Source organism: Ursus americanus, chromosome 17, assembly GCF_024610735.1.
Source record: "Ursus americanus isolate L20-20 chromosome 17, mUrsAme1.1.p, whole genome shotgun sequence".
NCBI classification, from domain to species: domain Eukaryota; kingdom Metazoa; phylum Chordata; class Mammalia; order Carnivora; family Ursidae; genus Ursus; species Ursus americanus.
In genome coordinates, this window is record NC_142143.1 from 57,495,754 (window position 1) to 57,515,955 (window position 20,202).

At 38.0% G+C, this 20,202-nt stretch overlaps 1 protein-coding gene across 1 annotated transcript; it reads left to right on the forward strand.

The window, feature by feature from the left end:
- Window positions 1–14,213: 14,213 nt before the first annotated feature.
- Window positions 14,214–15,140, forward strand: LOC123787319 (olfactory receptor 6C2-like). The gene is given in 1 exon segment (XM_045789965.2): window positions 14,214–15,140. A coding segment is annotated over 1 exon segment (924 nt). The 5' UTR covers window positions 14,214–14,216.
- The last annotated feature ends 5,062 nt before the right edge of the window (window positions 15,141–20,202 follow it).

Below are 20,202 nucleotides of genomic sequence, written 5' to 3' on the forward strand. Positions count from 1 at the left end.
GGAAAGGATGCTGTATTTTTTCAAATGCTTTTTCTGCATCTATTGAGAGAATGATATGATTTTTGGCTTTTTCCTTCTGGATATAATCTATCACACTGATCAATTTGCGAATGTTGAATCAAGCTTGCATCCCAGTGATGAATCCCACTTGGTCATGATGGATAATCCTTTTAATATACCTTGGATTCCATTACCAGGATCTTGTTGAGGATTTTGGCGTCCATATACATCAGGGAACTCGGTCTGTAATTCTCCATTTTTAAATGGGTCTTTGCCTAGTTTGGGGATCAGGTAATATTGGCCTTATAGAATGAGTTTGGTAGCTTTCCTTCTCTTTCTATTTTTTGAAATAGCTTTAGGAGAATAGGTATTATTTCTTCTTTGAATGTTTGGTAGAATTCCCCAGGAAAACTGTCCGGGCCTGGAGTTTTGTTATTTGGAAGGTTGTTTATCACTGATTCAATCTCTTCATAATTGATTGGCCTGTTTAAAAAATCAATTTCTTCCTGTTTCAGTCTTGGTAGTTTATAGGTTTCCAGGAAGGCCTCCATCTCTTCCAGGTTGCTTAATTTATTGGCATAAAGCTGTTGATAAAAGTTTCCAATAATCCTTCCAATTTCCTTGGTGTTGCTCATGACCTCTCCTTTTTCATTCATACTTTTATTAATTTGGGTCCTTTCTCTCTTCTATTGGATAAGTCTTGCCAGCGGTTTGTCAATTTTATTGATTCTCTCAAAGAACCAGCTTCTCATCCTGTTGATCTGCTCTGCTGTACTTTTGTTTTCTAATTCATTGATTTCTGCTCTAATCTTGGTCAGCTGCTTCCTCGTGCATGGATTAGACCTGTTCCTCTGTTGCTGTTCCAGCTTCTTGAGGTGAGAATATAGGTTTTTCTATTCTTTTGAGTGAGGCTTGGATGGCTATGTATTTCCCCCTTAGGACTGCCTTTGCAGTATCCCATAGGTTTTGGACCATTGTGTTTTCATTCTCGTTGGTCTCCATAAATTGTTTAAATTGATTTTTGATCTCCTGGTTTATCGAATCATTCCTGAGCAGGATGCTTCTTAGTCTCCAAGTGTATGAGTTTCTTCCATATTTTTCCTTGTGGTTGAGTTCCAATTTCAGAGCGTTGTGGTCTGAGAATATGCAGGGAATAATTTCAGTCTTTTGGTATTGGTTGAGACCTGTTTTGTGACCCAGAACATGGTCTATTCTTGAGAATGTTCCATGGGCATTAGAATAGAATGAGTATTCTTTGTTTCTGGGGTGTAGTGTTCTATATATATCTATGAGGTCCAGCTCGTCAAGTATGGCCTTCAAAGCTCTTGTTTCTATGTTGGTTTTCTGCTCCGGTGCTTTGTCTATTGCTGATAGTGGATGGTTGAGGTCCCCTACTATTAACATATTTTTATCTATATGTCTCTTTATTCTGGTTATGAGTTGGCTTGTGTATCTTGCTGCTCCCCTGTTGGGGGCATATATATTTATAATTGTCATATCCATTTGTTGGATACATCCTTTAAGAATAATATAGTGCCCTTCTGTGTCTCTAACTATAATCTTTAGTTTAAAATCCAATCTGTCTGATATGAGAATTGCTACCACAGCTTTCTTTTGAGGTCCACTGACATGAAAGATGGTATTCCATCCCTTTACTTTCAGTCTGAATGTATCTTTAGGTTCCAAATGAGTCTCTTGTAGACAGTAAATGGATGGGTCATGTCTTTTTATCCTGTCTGCATCCCTGTGGTGTTTTATGGGAGCATTTAGGCCATTTACATTGCGACTGATTATTGAGAGATATGATTTTAATGATGCCATGTTGCCAGTAAAGTCTTTGTTTCTATAGATTGTGACTTTCTATTCTTTATCACTCTTGGGCCCTTTTTACTTTTATAGAACCCCCCTTAATATCTCCTGTAGAGCTGATTTTGTGGTTATGAAATTGGTCAATGACTGGCGATTCTGGAAGGTCTTTATTTCTCCATCCGTTCTATATTTCAGCCTTGCTGGATAGAGGATCCTTGGCTGCATATTTTTCTCTGAAAGAGCTTTTAAAATGCCCCCCCCAACCCTTTCTCTCATTCCAGGTCTGTGTAGACAGGTCTGACGTAATTCTGATACCTTTGACTTGGTACGTGAGAAATTTCTTTGCCCTGGCCGCTTTCAGTACTGTATCCTTGGATCTAATATTTGCAAATTGCATTATGATGTGATGTGGCATAGGTTTGTCGTGGTTGGGCTTGGGAGGGGTCCTCTCTGCTTCTTAGACAGGAATGTTTGTTTCCCTTGCTAGATTAGGGAAGTTTTCAGCTACAATTTGTTCAAATATCTCTTCTAGACCTCTGTTTTTCTCCACCCCCTTGGGGATGCCGATGATTCTGACATTGGAACGTTTCATTGAGTCAGTAATCTCCCGTAACCTACATTCCTATGCGTGGATTTTTTTGATCCAGATTCAATTTTAGTTTTCTCTTCTACTAACCCATCCTCCAATTCGCCGATTTGTTCTTCCGCCTCACTCACCCTGGCCGTCAGAGCCTCTAGTTTTGCCTGCATTTGGCTCATAGAATTTTTAATTTCTGTCAAATTCGCTCTCATTTCCACCCTTAGAGATTCTATATTCTCATTAACATTTTCGTTAATACTTTTTCAAAGTCTACACATCATCTTGACCATTGTTACTCTCAATTCCATTTCTGATAATTTGGTTATATCCATATCCATTAGTTCTGTGGCAGAGGCCACAGATTCATCGTCTTTTCTTTGCTGGGGGGGGACTTCTCCTTCTTGTCATTCTGATGAGGAGAGGTTGTGGGGTTGTCCAGAGCCCAAATTATTGACCGGGACCCAGGCCATGTGCCCTTGTTTTATAGGTATCTTAGGCATGTGGGCTACTTGATTTTTCAGCCTGTCTTCTGGGGGAGTGTCCTGCCACTCCGATACTCAGGCAACCCTGTTTGGGTACAGTCTCCGTGTCCCCTGGGAGGGGGGATGGGGATGGGCACACTGTGAGCCAGTATTTCCGGGCTATTGTTCTCTGGTGGCTTTCCCTGGTGGTTTGCTGTGCCTCTTCTGAGAGTCAGAGCAGCAGTGGCCGAATCTTAACCTCTGTCTCAGAACAGAGGGATCGCGGCCCATTCTCCGCTGATGTTCTGGCCACTTTAACTCTGTTTCTGTTGGTGCTGCTCAACCCTGCAGTGTCCCGGGATGTGCGCCCCACACCCGGCATCCCAGCCCTCAATTCCAGGACCAGCGCGTCTCTGTCCTTTGTGTTTCTAATACTGCCAGCCACCAGCCGCCAGCCGCCCCTGTGTGCTCTGGAGCTCCCAGTCTCAGTCTGGTTCCAGTGAGCGCACTGGAGCTCCGGGACTCTGTTTCAGTCTTGTCACGCATGTTCCCCGGTTCACGGTCTCAGTCTGCTCTCTCGCGGGTACTGGTCCACAACTCTGCCCACCCCCCCCCAGGTGGCTACTGCTACCGGGCGTCCGAACGCGGTGGCTCCCTCCCCCTTCCATTTATCTTCCGATATCTGTGCACAGTTTCATGGCTCCCCCCTTCGTACCTCAATACTCAGCGCTGGAGATGTTCATTTGTAAAGATCCAGATGTATCTTCCTGCGTCTCAGGCTGATTCCGTGGTTATTTAGGCTGGTCTTGTACCTATCCAGCTCGACTCAGGGGACCGGCTGAAAAAGGGGTCCCCTACTTCTCCACCATCCAAACATCCTCTCCAGGAATAAATTGATTTTTTAAACAGACCAATTAATTATGAAGAGATTGAAGCAGTTATCAAAAACCTCCCGAAAAACAAGAGTCCAGGGCCTGACGGATTCCCCGGGTAATTCTACCAAACATTCAAAGAAGAAAAAATACCCATTCTCCTGAAGCTGTTTCAAAAAATAGAAACAGAAGGAAAACTACTAAACTCATTCTATGAAGCCAGTAGTACATTGCTCCACAAACCAGGCAAACACCCCATCAAAAAGGAGAATTACAGATTGCCATCCCTGATGAATATGGACGCCAAAATTCTCATGAAGATCCTAGTCAATAGGATCCAACAGTACATTAAAAGGATTATCCATCACGACCACATGGGATTCATCCCTGGGATGCAAGCTTGGTTCAACATTCGCAAATCGATCAGTGTGATAGATCATATCAACAAGAAAAGAGTCAAGAACCATATGATCCTCTCAATTGATGCCGAAAAAGCATTTGACAAAATACAGCATCTTTTCGTGATTAAAACCCTTCAGAGTGTAGAGATAGAGGGTACATTCCTCAATCTCATAAAAACCATCTACGAAAAGCCTACAGCAAATATCATTCTCAATGGGGAAAACCTGGAAGCCTTTCCCTTAAGATCAGGAACACGACAAGGATGCCCACTCTCACCATTATTATTCAACATAATACTAGAAGTCCTTGCAACTGCAATCAGACAACAAAAAGGGATAAAAACTATCCAAATTGGCAAAGAAGAAATCAAACTGTCTGCCTTCGTAATGACATGATACTCCAAATGGAAAACCCAAAACACTACACCGCCAAACTAATAGACGTTATAGAGCAATTCAGTAATGTGGCGGGATACAAAATCAATGCTCAGAAATCAGTTACATTTCTATACATGAATAATGAGACTGAGAAAGAGAAATTAGGGAATCCATTCCATTTACAATAGCACTAAAAATCATACGTTATCTCATAATTAACTTAACCAGAGACGTAAAGGACCTATATTTTAGAAACTATAAATCACTCTTGAAAGACATTGAAGAAGACACAAAAAGATGGAAAAATATTCCATGCTCATGGATCGGAAGAATTAATATAATTAAAATGTCCATGCTACCCAGAGCAATCTACACTTTCAATGCCATCCCGATCAAAATATCGATGACATTTTTCAAAGAACTGGAACGAACAGCCCTTAAATTACACTGTGTGGAACCAGAAACGGCCCGGATTCGCCAAGGAATTGTTGAAAAGGAAAAACAAAGCCGGGGGCACCACGTTGCCGGATTTCAAGCTGTACTACAAAGCTGTGATCACAAAGACAGCATGGTACCGGCACAAAAACAGACACATAGACCAATGGAACAGAATAGAGAACCCAGAATGGACCCTCGGCTCTTTGGGCAACTAATCTTTGATAAAGCAGGAAAAAAGCTCCACTGGAAAAAAGACAGTCTTCAATAAATGGTGCTGGGAAAATTGGACTGCTACATGCAAAAGAATGAAACTTGACCACTCTCTCACACCATACACAAAGATAAACTCCAAATGGATGAAAGACCTCAATGTGAGACAGGAATCCATCAAATCCTAGAGGAGAGCATAGGCAGCAACCTCTACAACATCGGCCACAGCAACGTTTTTCATGACACATCTCCGAAGGCAAGAGAAACAAAAGATAAAATGAACTTGTGGGACTTCATCAAGATAAAAAGCTTCTGCACAACCAAGGAAACAGTCAAAAAAACTAAGAGGCAGCCCATGGGATGGGAGAAGATATTTGCAAACGATGCTACAGATAAAAGACTGGTATCCAAGATCTACAAAAAACTTCTCAAACTCAATACACAAGAAACAAATAAATCAAAAAATGGGCAGAAGATATGAACAGACACTTTTCCAATGAAGACATACAAATGGCTAACAGACACATGAAAAAAATGTTCAAAATCATTAGCCATCAGGGAAATTCAAATCAAAACCACATTAAGATACCACCTTATGCCAGTTAGAATGGCAAAAATTGACAAGGCAGGAAACAACAATTGCTGGAGAGGATGTGGAGAAAGGGGATCCTTCCTACATTGTTGGTGGGAATACAAGTTGGTACAGCCACTCTGGAAAACAGTGTGGAGGTCCCTTAAAAAGTTAAAAATTGAGCTACCCTATGACCCAGTCATTGGACTACCAGGTATTTACCCCAAAGATACAGACATAGTGAAGAGAAGGGCCATATACACCCCAATGTTCATAGCAGCATTGATCACAATAGCTAAATCATGGAAGGAGCCGAGATGCCCTTCAACAGATGACTGGATTAAGAAGATGTGGTCCGTATATACAATGGAATATTACTCAGCCATCAAAAAGAATGATTTCTCAACATTTGCTGCAACATGGATGGGACTGGAGGATATAATGCTAAGCGAAATAAGTCAAGCAGAGAAAGACAATTATCATATGGTTTCACTTGTTTATGGAACATAAGAAATAGGAAGATTGGTAGGAGAAGGAAGGGAAGAATGAAGGGGGCTAAACAGAAGGGAGGGGAAGATTGAAGGGTGCTAAACAGAAGGGGGAATGAACCATGAGAGACTATGGGCTCTGGGAAACAAACTGAGGGCTTCAGAGGGGAGGGGCTGGGGGAATGGGATAGGCTGGTGATGGGTATTAAGGAGGGCATGTATTGCATGGTGCACTGGGTGTTATACACAAGTAATGAATCATGGAACTTTACATCAAAAACTAGGGATGTACTGTATGGTGACTAACATAATATAATAAGAAAAATATTTTTAAAAATTAAAAAATTTTAAAAAATAAAAATAAGAAAATAAAAGAATGAATAAACCAACAAAAAGCAGAATCAGACCCATAAAAACAGAAAATAAACTGATCGTTGCCAGAGCAATGGAAGGCGACTGGACAAAATGGACAAAGGGAAGTGGGAGATACAGGCTTCCAGTTATGTAATGAATGAATAAGTAATGGAGATCAAAGGCACAGCTTAAGGAATATAGTCAGTAATACTGAAATAGCAATGTATCATGACAAATGGTAGCTACACTTGTGGTGAACATACCAAAATGTATAAACCTCTCAAATCGCTATGTTGTGCACCTGAAACTAATGTAACATTGTGTGTCAACTACACTTAAATAATAAATAAATTAATATATCACAATTAAAGATAGCCTGTGGCTTCCATCTCTTATATCTTAAAAAAAATTAAATAAAAAATACGTTTTTGGATCTTGAGGATGTAGCTTTTACATAAGTTTCTTATCCACTTATCCAAAAACTGTATTTTTAAATTAAATATTAGTAGATTCAAGTTCCATTGTTCTCTCTATAGCAGCAACTACAGAATGTTCTTATGCGTTTGATTCTGCTGTACTAATGAGTGATATCTCACTGGAAATCCTTACCCAGTTTACGCTGAGAAGTCTACACTGTTTAACTTTCCAATGTGATCTATATGCCTATTCAATACATTAAGGTCCAACCATACGTGGGTTTGTAAAACTTAGGTGTTTGTACAGTGCAGCTGTAGTCAAAAGCATGCTCTTAAACCCAGAGCTCCATGGTACCAGTGGTTTATACAATGTCCCAGAGGCTGTAAGGGACAATGAGGGAAAGAGGCCATACCTTTACCCTAACCATACCCCACTATCTACCACTCAAGCACAAGCCAGACTTAACTCGAAGGAACCTGGAAGACTTTTTCACATTGATTCAAATCCAGAAATGCCAATGGAAAAGATTGATACGGTTTAAATACATTTTTAAACTTTGTTTTTAAACTTCTGTTTGGCAATAAATAAATAAGCAAAAGACAACAAAACAAATGTCAAATAGGGAAAAATATTTGCAATTGATATTAGTGATTTAAAACCTAAGCTCTTTAAAGGGCGGGTAATCAGAAGGGGGAATGAAACATGAGAGACTATGGACTATGAGAAACAAACTGAGGGCTACAGAGGGGAGGGGGGTGGGGGAATGGGATAGACCGGTGATGGGTAGTAAGGAGGGCACATATTGCATGGTGCACTGGGTGTTATACACAACTAATGAATCATCGAGCCTTACATCGAAAACTGGGGATGTACTGTATGGTGACTAACATAATATAATAAAAAATCATTATTAATAAAAAAAATAAATAAATAAAAATAAAAAATAAATAAATAAATAAATAAAACACATCTTTCAGAAAAAAAAAAAACAAAAACCTAAGCTCTTTAATTCATACATGCCCTGAGAAACCAGTAAGAAAACATCACTATCCCAATAGAAAATAATATGAAAACATTTTTCAAATAAAAGAGAAAGAATTTTAAATACATGGAAATTCAGTCAAACTTGTTCATAATAACATAGGTATTAACACATCTCTGAATTACCAATCAGATTTCACCTAACAGATTTAAAATACATCCAACAGTTTGATAATGCACCTTATTATCAGGGTACTGGGGAAACTGGCACTGATAATGTTGGTAAGAATATAAACTGACATAATCCTATAGAGCACGATTGGATAATAGCTATCAAAAGCCAAAAGTCAAATATCAACATTAAAATTCAAATGTATTCAAAATCCTTCAATCAAGGAATTTCATTCTGGAGGATTTATTCAATAGGCATGTGAATAAATGTGCGAATTGATATCCCTTTAGAGTCATTCATTTCAGCGTTGCTCATAGTAGCAAAATAAGTTAATGGACTGAAATATCCTTCAATAAGATTGTTCTACTCAATAGAAGAAGTTCCATTCTATCGAATACCTTACCTTTATTTTTAAAAAAAGTAAAAGCTCTCTGTGTATTGAGAAAGATCTCCATTGTAGAAAGATTTCCATTATACCATATATGTAAGTAAGAAAAAATGCAGGACAGTGAATATAATATATCCTCTCTGTTTAGAAAAAGATGAAAATTAATCATATAATTTTATATATACCTAAAGATGCATAAAAACACTTGGAAAATAGTGGAATTATACACTCAGGTGACTGAACATAAGAGAATAAGATGATAAAAAAGAGTTTTCACTTCATATGTTTTTATATTTTCTGTTGTTTGAAAGCTTTAAAAAAATCATATAATTAAAGCAAGTGTTCATCTTATAAATATATACAAGTACTTCAGACAAATATGACTCATACAATGTAGTCATCAACAAATGAACTTATACATATTACAAAAAATGCATTTCTATTTCACTGATACTCAAATTCTATATTCACATTTATTCACATGTATATTTAGTTCACATTCATAATTCATGAAATTCATGAATAATTCATATATATTTCACATATAATAATTCACATATAATTCATGAGTTTATACTGAATGTCTATCATAAAAATGAATACCAATACTGCATATTCAAACATATGTCAGGCACTGAAAATAGTAATTTGAGGGAAATTTAAAATCTTAAGTGTATATATTTAAAAAAGATGGCTAAAGTTAAACTTTCATGTAAGAATAAAACAAAATAAATTCTAAAGAAGGAAGCTATAAAAAAATAAAGATAAGTTATAAAGGTATGAACAGAAATTAATGAAATGGAAAGCAAAGATACAGTAGGAGAGGAATTAATAAAGCCAAGGTGTCCCCCCCAAAAAATTAATAGTTTTCATCTTCTAGTAAAATTAATCAAGAAAGAAATAGAGTACAAATAATATTTAAAATGGAAAAGGACTTGATAGATACAACTTAGATAACAAAGATTAAAATACTATAAAAAATTGCCACAGTAAATATAAATTTTAGTAAAATGGGCTAATTCGTATTTTTAAATTAGGACCTAAAAAATAAAAATTAAAAGCCTAAATGGTGCTATAAAATTTAAGGAAACTATTCAACAGTTTTAAGTCTTCAAACAAAAAGAATTTTGGCCCGGATATTTTATACTTGAGTCCTACCTCTCTCAAGAAACAGATAATTCTAAAAAAATAAAGCATTTTTGACACAAGTAATACTCTTACATTTATTTTATAAAGCTCATAAAGCTTCCAACCTAAAACCATGTAAGATAAATGCAACAAAGGAAACCTGAAGGACAATTTAACAATACAAAAATCTCAAAAATATTAGGAAGATGAACCTTTTTTTATATTAAGAAAATGATGACTAAGTTTGGGTTTCCATCAGGAATGCAAAGGTAGTTTAATACCAGTAAATCTACTAATATCATTTCATTAACCCCAATAACAAAAAGAAAAATTGTGTATTTAGTTTACTAGATAAACTAAATTTAGTTTATTTTATTTACACTAATTTACTAGATATTAAAATTTTTCGATAAAATTCAATATGCGTTTATGATAACAGTTAGCAAGCTATGAAAGGAAGTGAATCTTGGAGTGTCCAAGTGGACCTAATAATTAACGTTGCTCTTTCCCACCCAGGTTAGTTGTTAAAAAAAAAAAAATCTGACAGTAAACTTAATTGCAAACAGCAGTAAAGTGAGTGTGCAATCTCCTAAGTACTTCGAATAATGAGTCACATGAGTGGAGAAAACATACATGAGATGAAGGGGTGCCCAAAATCAAGGGAGGAGCTATTCACAGGAGATGCTGTGGCTTCACCCAAGTCCAGCATCCCTCAGGGTATTTCTGAGAGGCTTCTTCCCTGAACTCAGCTGAAGAATCCCTCAGGCAATGATAAGAAAAATGAAAAGAAACCACACTGTGAATTGTCATCTGACACTTAACTGCTTAGCACAAGACCTGTTTCTGATTCTATTGTTGCATCTTCCTTTCTCTAAGGACAACAGTCCCAACTGATAGCTGTTTTTGTCCTCACAAAGTTCATTAAAGTTCATTTTACAATAGCTTAATTAAAGACTTTTGAGCCTAGGATCCCAAAGGGTCCTTTTGTTTGTTTAATCGGATGATCCTTGCATACCTGTTGAGGACCAAACAGATATAACTTATACCATTCTTATTAATATATAATTTGCAGGGAAACCTGTCTTTCTGTCAAGGTCAAGACATCAACTTTGCCCAAAGCAAAGAGAGTTTGTCACCATTACAACAGTCTTTAATTCTTTCAACTCTACAGGTTATATGAGTACTTTTCCTAGAATTAAAGTCAGGAAATATTTTTTAGTTGGTATCCTTAAAACTACAGAAGGTAAAGGACATTTCTAGAAAAGACCCCTGGGAAATTGTGGGCAATGGGAACCTAAGTGACATCTGCACACTCACAGACTTGCGAGTGAGTGCAAGTGTGTGAGTGCGTGAAAAATACTGTAGCACCCACCACTGACAAACTCCTGCCCTGCCCTGAGTTACCCTAAGGATCTTTGTGGTTAAATTGCGCACAGAAGCTATGAACAGCCATCTGAAAGGTGAGTGTGATTTGTTTAGTCATGTCAGTTGTTCACCACCCAGAACCCACATAGTTCAAAGTTACAGGGCAGAACCTTGATCTATGTGTTGCGATATCTGAGTCCTGAATAATTATGAATAGTGTTTCACAATAGGAATCAATGGTTATATCCAATATTACTCTATTCTCTAATGAGTGACATTTGAAGTTTAATAAGACTTTGGTAACATATCCTCAGAAGAAGTTTGAAGGATAAGATAGTAAATTTTTAGAAGACTATAGTCTCCCATGTGTGAGATCCTAGGAAAGTGTTTTTGGTCTCTCAACTGAGCAAAAAATGCCTCCCTGATGTCTATTTTTTTGCTATACAACTTGTGTATCTACCACTGGAGATAATTCCTGTATTTAATGAGCAGTACCACAAAGCATACTTGAAAGGGTAAAGCATTCTGTTATTAGTAAGACAACACACACAATAAATCAATGACTTTTCATGTGCTATTCTGTATCAGTTTACCCAAAGTGTTCCATATGAGACTAAAAACACTAACAGATATTGGACTTTTGGACTTATTTGGACTTATTTGGACCATATGTGGGCACTTGGAATCGGGACAAGGAAGGATAACAGGGTGGTCTCAACATTGACATTTAGTCTAGTGTGATCGTTCCCTAAGTGATCCTCCCCTACAGGACCTGGGAGAGAAGTTGTTAATAGGCCAGCCATTTTTGACACACCCAAGTCAGACTCCTGTCCATAAATCCAGGGTCAGAGGCTCTAAAGTGTGATCTGAGCACATGTTGGAAATGGACATTGCACCCTCAGTAGGAAAGAAAGAGACATATTTCCCCCGCTCAGGAGAAGCTCACCTCAAGACCATTGTGGGAAATACACTGAGACAGCCAAGAGCAAATTTGGAACATTCATATTCCACACTGAGGTCTCCTGGGAGGAGCCTGGTCCACCCCAGTAATGACAGAAACTGGAAACCCTAGAGGCATTGACTGCAAAGTGGGAAAGATTCCAGGTGCTACAAATGTAATTATTATTGCTGAAGACTATCTATCTACTACAGCCCCTAACTCAGAAATAAGGCAGCCCTGGGCATTGATTTATCTAGTTCCCTGAAGAAGTTACTTAACAGATAGCATACCAAGATGTCAGTCATTTTCTCAAAGATAAAGAGGAGAAATAAATTAGTCAAATAAACAGTTGAGAAGGCTGTGTTTTGTAGCGCTCCTGAGCTGAGTTTCTGTAGTCACACTGCTCAAATTCATACTCCTGCTTCACCACATCCTAAGTCAAGGACCTCAGGCACAATCTTAGTATTTATGGACTCAGTTTCCTCAATTGTGAAATGAAGATTAAATAACAACCAGCCTCAGAGAGTTGCTTTGAGAATTAAAGGAGGTCATCTACGTGTTTAACATAATATCTGACATTTAGTAACTGCCTTAAAAATGTTACCTACGATCAGTAGCATCCTGGAAAAGTTTGTGAATTAAGTTGAATACAACCAAAGAGGGATTCTTTGTTCTACTATCTCCTATAAAAACCTATTCTTATCCCAGGAAATTACTCACTAAAATGTGCTCTTTAATTTAAAACATAAATATTCTGAGATGAATGACATAAGTATGATAATCAGCCTCCAAGACCTTAGGTGAATGTATTTGCCAGATCTCCTACAGCACTGATGGGAAGTTTACCCAAAAGTAATACAGAGACTAAGAGAAGAGTTGAAATGGTCTGGGTATCTTTAGAAGACAAGGAAACACAGTAGATGTGGCAAACTTCCTAATGGGCAAGTGGAAACCAAGAAAACCAAGAAAAAAATCAGTAAAAACTTATTAATTATCTGCTATGTGCCAGGCAAAACACTAGTCCTGGATTTACCGTGGTTTGCAAAACAGATACGGTCTGTGTTCTCATGGAACTTGTTATTGAGTAGGAGATGGAGGTAAAAATTAAAGAATCTATAATTACCAATTGTAGTAAGTATTCTGAATGAAATAAACAGATCGTTTCTTTTCACAGTGAGAATAGAGAGAACATAGATAGGATTTCCCAGGAAGGCATCTTTGAAGGGGTTATATTTAAGTTGGCACCTGAAAAATAAGATCCAGCCATGCAAGAATGCAAGCAGAGCATTTCAAGAAGAGAGAAAACATTGCAAAAGCCCTGGGGTAGGAAAAACTTGACATCTTTAAGGAACTGAGGAAGATCAGTACAGGAGGATAAGCAAGAGATGAATTAGAATTACACAGCCACGAAATCATAGAGGACCACATAAAACAGAGTAAGGGGGTTGAATTTTATTCCATGGGAAATGGAACCCTATTCGGTGGCTTTAAACACAGAAATGGATCTCATGCATGTATTTTTTTTAAGTAAGCTCTGTACCCAATGTGGAGTTTGAACTCACAACCCCAAGATCAAGAGTCACATGCTCTACTGACTGAGCCAGCCAGGTGCCCCTCATGTATGGTTTTAAAAGATCACTCTTTTAAAGATCACTGGTTCTGTCTTTAGAATGGACTTGCAAGAGTGTTTTTGTGTAGTTTAGAAAGGGAAGAGAGCAAAAAGGCATGAAGTACTTTGGAGGAGAATGGATTATCACAGTGAGTACCAAGCAGAGGCTGAGAGCAGAAAAAGTTTAACTTCATAAACTTAACTGTTGTCAGGCCTGTTTGCCTCACGTGGAACCAAGATGACAAGCACAACTTGAGCTATTGTCATGAAATTACAAACCATGAATATTTTTATGATAAGATTTTTCTGTTCATTAACACATAATGTAAAATAGCCTCCTTTCTGGGCTATTCTGTTAATCCTTTTACTATTGCCTTAACACTACATCAAGATAGTACTAAAAATCTTTTATAATAAGAGCCTTCCAGCTGGTATCCAATATAATGCTCAACCCTGGGAGTCAGTAGCATTATTGATTATCAATCAGCTACCACACCAATAACATTCCTGATTAACATGTGACAAATAAAATAAAATCTTGGCTTAGCTAACATTTTCACCTCCACCCACTGCTAACGTGCTGACAGTCTCTCTCTCTGATCTGATTTGTCTCTTATTTTTACACACAGACGAGGCCATACTCAGGAATCGGTGATGAAAAATTATACAGCAATAACAACATTCATCCTGGTGGGACTAACAGATGACCCAAATCTATAGATTCTGCTTTTTATTTTTCTGTTCCTAACCTACTTGTTGAGTGTGGTAGGGAATCTGACCATCATCGCTCTCACCTTGGTGGATTCCCACCTTAAAACACCCATGTATTTTTTCCTCCGGAATTTCTCCATCTTGGAAGTGTCATTTCCTAGATTCCTCTACACAATGGCATCTGGGGACAATACCGTTACCTACAATGCATGTGCCACTCAATTATTTTTTGTTATCGTCCTGGGGGCGACTGAATTTTTTCTCCTGACAGCCATGTCCTATGACCGCTATGTGGCCATCTGCAAACCCCTGCATTACATGACCATCATGAACAACGGGGTCTGCATCAAGTTCCTTATTGGATGTTACGTGATTGCTCTAATCATTGTCATCCCGCCATTTGGCATGGGCTTTCAGCTCAAGTTTTGTGACTCCAATGTCATAGATCACTTTGGCTGTGATGCTGCTCCCATCCTGAAGATTACCTGCTCAGACACAGAGCTTATAGAGCGATTTGTCTTGGTCCTGGCTGTGCTGACACTCGTTTTCACCCTGGTGTGTGTAATTCTGTCCTATACACACATCGTCAGGACCATTCTCAGATTCCCTTCTGCCCAGCAAAGGAAAAAGGCTTTTTCTACGTGTTCTTCCCATATAATTGTGGTTTCTATCACTTATGGAAGCTGCATCTTTATCTATATCAAACCTCATGCAAAAGAAGGGGTTGCTATTAATAAGGTGGTGTCAGTGCTTACCACCTCAGTTGCCCCAGTGATGAACCCCTTCATTTATACTCTGAGGAACAAGCAAGTGGTACAAGCTTTCAAAGACATGATCAAAAGGGTTGCATTTATCTCAAAAAACTAAAGGACTAGTGACGGCAGAATGACAAATTACAAAAGAATTTCTGATCTCCATTTTATTTTTCCCTAACTGTGTATTGTTCATAGTTTTACATATATCACAACCCCATTCTGTTACACCCAGTGCCCACTACTGATGCACACATTAATTTTTTAGCTCAATCTATTCCCAGAAATACATGGGAATAAATATGCAGTAAATACTTATAACAATATACCTGTTATTACTTGCAGAACCAAGAAATTAGACAGTATGAATTTACCACCATGTTAGTACTCAGCTACCCCTCTTTCACTGATATGTCCTGATCTGAGTCCTGAATTTCCCAGGAACATCAGTGAGGATGATCTATGTCTACAGGAATGGCCCTACGATCACTCTATTGGATAAAACTCATTATTCGATCTCTCCCACTTTTCAGGGAGATGTAAATATAGGCTAAAATTTTCCTCTAATATCATATGCTTAAAAGTTGTACAAGTTCTTTTTATAAAAGCCCAACCTTTTTCTAAGTAGAATTTCACATCTGTGTGTCTCTGTGTATGTCTGTGTGCATTTGTTTCCATATTTGGAATGTCAGCTTATCAGGCTTAAAAAGATTAATGGGACAGATAAAATGTAAGTGACAGCTTATACTTGCATTCTGTTCTGTTACCCAAGTTATTCACTATAATGGCTTTTCTGGGTACAAAAAATCCAAGCTCAATCACAAAAGCTTACAAAATGAACCAATGAATAAAGAATAATTTTTAAGTGTTCAGTTTTTGCCTTTCAACTTAGTGCCTTCTCTCCACTACCTCCTTCTTCTATCATAATTTTCTGTTTATCTGATGCTCCAGAAAGACATATGTTGTTCCAGGAATCAGAAAGTCCAGGTTGCAGCCAGGCTTTTACTACCACCAATTCAGATAAATCTTTTAACTTTCCTCATCCCTTCTGATTTCAGGAAGGAATAAGGTAGGGGAGCAAGGTAGCTCGAAAACAGGCAAGAAATCCCAGTGATATTTGGGGGTACTGTCCCATGCTGATTTATAAGACTAAAAACTAGGCCATATGGAGCAGCAGTCCTGGTGCCAAAGATAATTAATGAGTCTTTTCTTACACTAAAAATTGCATGAGGGGAATGAACCTTCATTCCCCCAATCCTATTCATAGTCTGTGCACTGGAAATCACCGCATGGAGAAAAATGTTTTTTAATATAAAATGTGAAAGAAAGATTTGTGGGAATTCTGAACTGTGGACTAAGCAAAGCTTGGTTCTTAAGTCAGATTAGCAAGCTAAAAGAGCAATTAAAGGACATATTCAGTTTGCTGAGGATAGATAAAAATAAAGGTACAGGTGAAGATAATGATATTTTCATCTTTTTCATCTAACTTTGAGAATGAATAATCCCCTGACCATATGACATATTTGTTCTTATTATTTTATTAATTGATTTCTCCTTCTCTAGACACTAGGGTCTGTCCTTCACTAAATACTAAACTCCATTAAGTCAAAGACTGTGTCTACTTTTACTTACCAACTGTATTTCAAATAGAGTTAAATTTTACTGCATGCACCTTTTCCACTGAGCTAAAGATAGCCTCTGCCATTGTCACCTTAGCCCCAACTCAGGTAATACAAAGGTCCCATGGTCTTACCAAAGCCATGGAGAAGCTTGTCTAGGCAATTATATTTATATTAATATAAATTTAATATGTTAATATAAATTCATTAATATAATATTAATGTTGATAATTTGGTGTTAATTATATTATAATTACTTATTTTAAATAAATTTTATTAATGTTGTATTAGTGATTAGTGATTCTCTTTGCTAAGACGTAATTAAATTAGATTTTATATGTGTCAGTAGTAAGGTGGGGAAAAGAACATAGTTCAAGATTGCTATGAAGTACCTTATTGGGTACTTCAAATGGTGAAACCACAAGTGGAATGAAATAGGTTAAATGAAAGAGAGAAAAAATATTTGTCCACCCCTTCCTTCTGTATTCCTGCCATATGATCAGATGACCCCTCCTGATTAATGACAGTTAAGTGCATCACATGAGTGTCATATAGTCCTCCCTGCCCCCCTGGTGTAAGAGAGGCTCTTGCTCAACCCGAGATGCAGCACTTGCACCTTATGATGGATTGCTATCAGGCCTCCTCGACATCAAAATGTGGTTGGTCTGTCCAAACCCAGCTCTTGATTGGTGATCGCAGAAGCATGACCACTTGCTATCCCATGGTCATATACTCTTTATCTACCAAAGCCCATTAGCATACCAGAGTTCTTTTTCAAAAGGTGTGTAAGTCTCCAGTGAAGATAGTTTGGCCTTGTCTCTCAGAAACCAACAAGCCCTTATTATGATTCTCCCACTGAACCCAACATAAGGTCTTATTTTTTTTCTAGAGTGCCAACAGCACTTAGCAATAGCATCTGTATTGGTTTTCTCTTGCTGCCTAACAAATTACCACAACTTTTTTTTTTCATTGTTCAGGTGCTTTATTTCCTTCCATGTAAAAATGAGTTTTCCTAGCAACCTATATACTTTTCCTCTTGAGCTTTTATAGGTTTTATTTTTTTTAATGATTTTTTATTATATTATGTTAGTCACCATACAGTACATCCCCGGTTTCCGATGTAAGGCTCGATGATTCATTAGTTGTGTATAACACCCAGTGCACCATGCAATACGTGCCCTCCTTACTACCCATCACCGGTCTATCCGAATCCCCCACCCCCTTCCCCTCTGAGGCCCTCAGTTTGTTTCTCATAATCCATAGTCTCTCATACTTCATTCCCCTTTCTGATTACCTCCCCTTTCTTTATCCCTTTCTTCCCCTACCGATCATCCTAGTTCTTATGTTCCATAGATGAGAGAAATCATATGATAGTTGTCTTTCTCTGCTTGACTTATTTCACTTAGCATTATCTCCCCCAGTGCCATCCATGTTGTAGCAAATGTTGAGAACTCGTTCTTTCTGATAGCTGAGTAATATTCCATGGTATATATGGACCACAACTTCTTAATGCAGTCATCTGTTGAAGGGCATCTCGGCTCCTTCCACGATTTAGCTATTGTGGACATTGCTGCTATGAACATTGGGGTGCATAGGGCCCTTCTCTTCACTACGTCTGTATCTTTGGGGTAAACACCCAGTAGTGCAATGGCTGGATCATAGGGGAGCTCAATTTTTAACTTTTTAAGGGACCTCCACACGCTTTTCCAGAGTGGCTGTACCAACTTGCATTCCCACCGACATTGTAGGAGGGATCCCCTTTCTCCACATCCTCTCCAACAATTGTTGTTTCTTGCCTTGTCTATTTTTGCCATTCTAACTGGCATAAGGTGGTATCTCAGTGTGGTTTTGATTTGAATTTCCTTGATGGCTAATGATTTTGAACATTTTTTCATGTGTCTGTTAGCCATTTGTATGTCTTCATTGGAAAAGTGTCTGTTCATATCTTCTGCCCATTTTTTGATTTCTTTATTTGTTTCTCATGTATTGAGTTTGAGAAGTTCTTTGTAGATCTTGGATACCAGTCCTTTCTCTGTAGTGTCATTTGCAAATATATTCTCCCATTCCGTGGGCTGCCTCTTAGTTTTTCTGACTGTTTCCTTGGCTGTGCAGAAGCTTCTTATCTTGATGAAGTCCCATAAATTCATTTTATCTTTTGTTTCTCTTGCCTTTGGAGATGTGTCATGAAAAAGGTTGCTTTGGCCGATGTCGTAGAGGTTGCTGCCTATGTTCTCCTCTAGAATTTTGATGGATTCCTGTCTCACATCGAGGTCTTTCATCCATTTGGAGTTTATCTTTGTGTATGGTGTGAGAGAGTGGTCATATTTCAGTCTTTTGCATGTAGCTGTCCAATTTTCCCAGCACCATTTATTGAAGAGACTGTCTTTTTCCCACCGGATGTTTTTTCCTGCTTTATCAAAGATTAGTTGCCCAAAGAGCCGAGGGTCCATTTCTGGGCTCTCTATTCTGTTCCATTGGTCTATGTGTCTGTTTTTGTGCAAGTACCATGCTGTCTTTGTGATCACAGCTTTGTAGTACAGCTTGAAATCCGGCATTGTGATGCCCCCAGCTTTGTTTTTCCTTTTCAACAGTTCCTTGGAGATTCAGGGCCTTTTCTGTTTCCATACAAATTTAAGGACTATTTGTTCCAGCTCTTTGAAAAATGTCCTCGGTATTTTGATCGGGATAGCATTGAAAGTGTAGATTGCTCTGGGTAGCATGGACATTTTAACTATGTTAATTCTTCCGATCCATGAGCATGGAATATCTTTCCATCTTTTTGTGTCTTCCTCAATGTCTTTCAAGAGTGATTTATAGTTTCTAGAATATAGGTCCTTTACGTCTCCGGTTAAGTTAATTCCAAGGTAACGTATGATTTTTGGTGCTATTGTAAATGGGATGGATTCCCTAATTTCTCTTTCTTCAGTCTCGTTATTCGTGTATAGAAATGCAACTGATTTCTGAGCATTGATTTTGTATCCCACCACGTTACTGAATTGCTCTATAACTTCTAATAGTTTGGGAGTGGCTTCTTTTGGGTTTTCCATATAGAGTATCATGTCATCTGCAAAGAGAGACATTTTGACTTCTTCTTTGCCGATTTGAATACCTTTGATCCCTTTTTGTCTTCTGATTGCTGTTGCAAGGACTTCTACTACTATGTTGAATAATAGTGGTGAGAGTGGGCATCCTTGTCATGTTCCTGATCTTAAGGGAAAGGCTTCCAGCTTTTCCCCATTGAGAATAATATTTGCAGTAGGCTTTTCATAGATGGCTTTTATGAGATTGAGAAATGTACCTTCTATTCCTACACTCTGAAGGGTTTTAATCAGGAAAGGATGCTGTAATTTGTCAAATGCTTTTTCGGCATCGATTGAGAGGATCATATAGTTCTTGACTCTTTTCTTGTTGATATGATGTATCACACTGATCGATTTGCGAATATTGAACCACGCTTGCATCCCAGGTATGAATCCCACTTGATCGTGATAGATAATCCTTTTAATGTACTGTTGGATTCTATTAGCAAGTATCTGGTTGAGGATTTTGGCATCCATA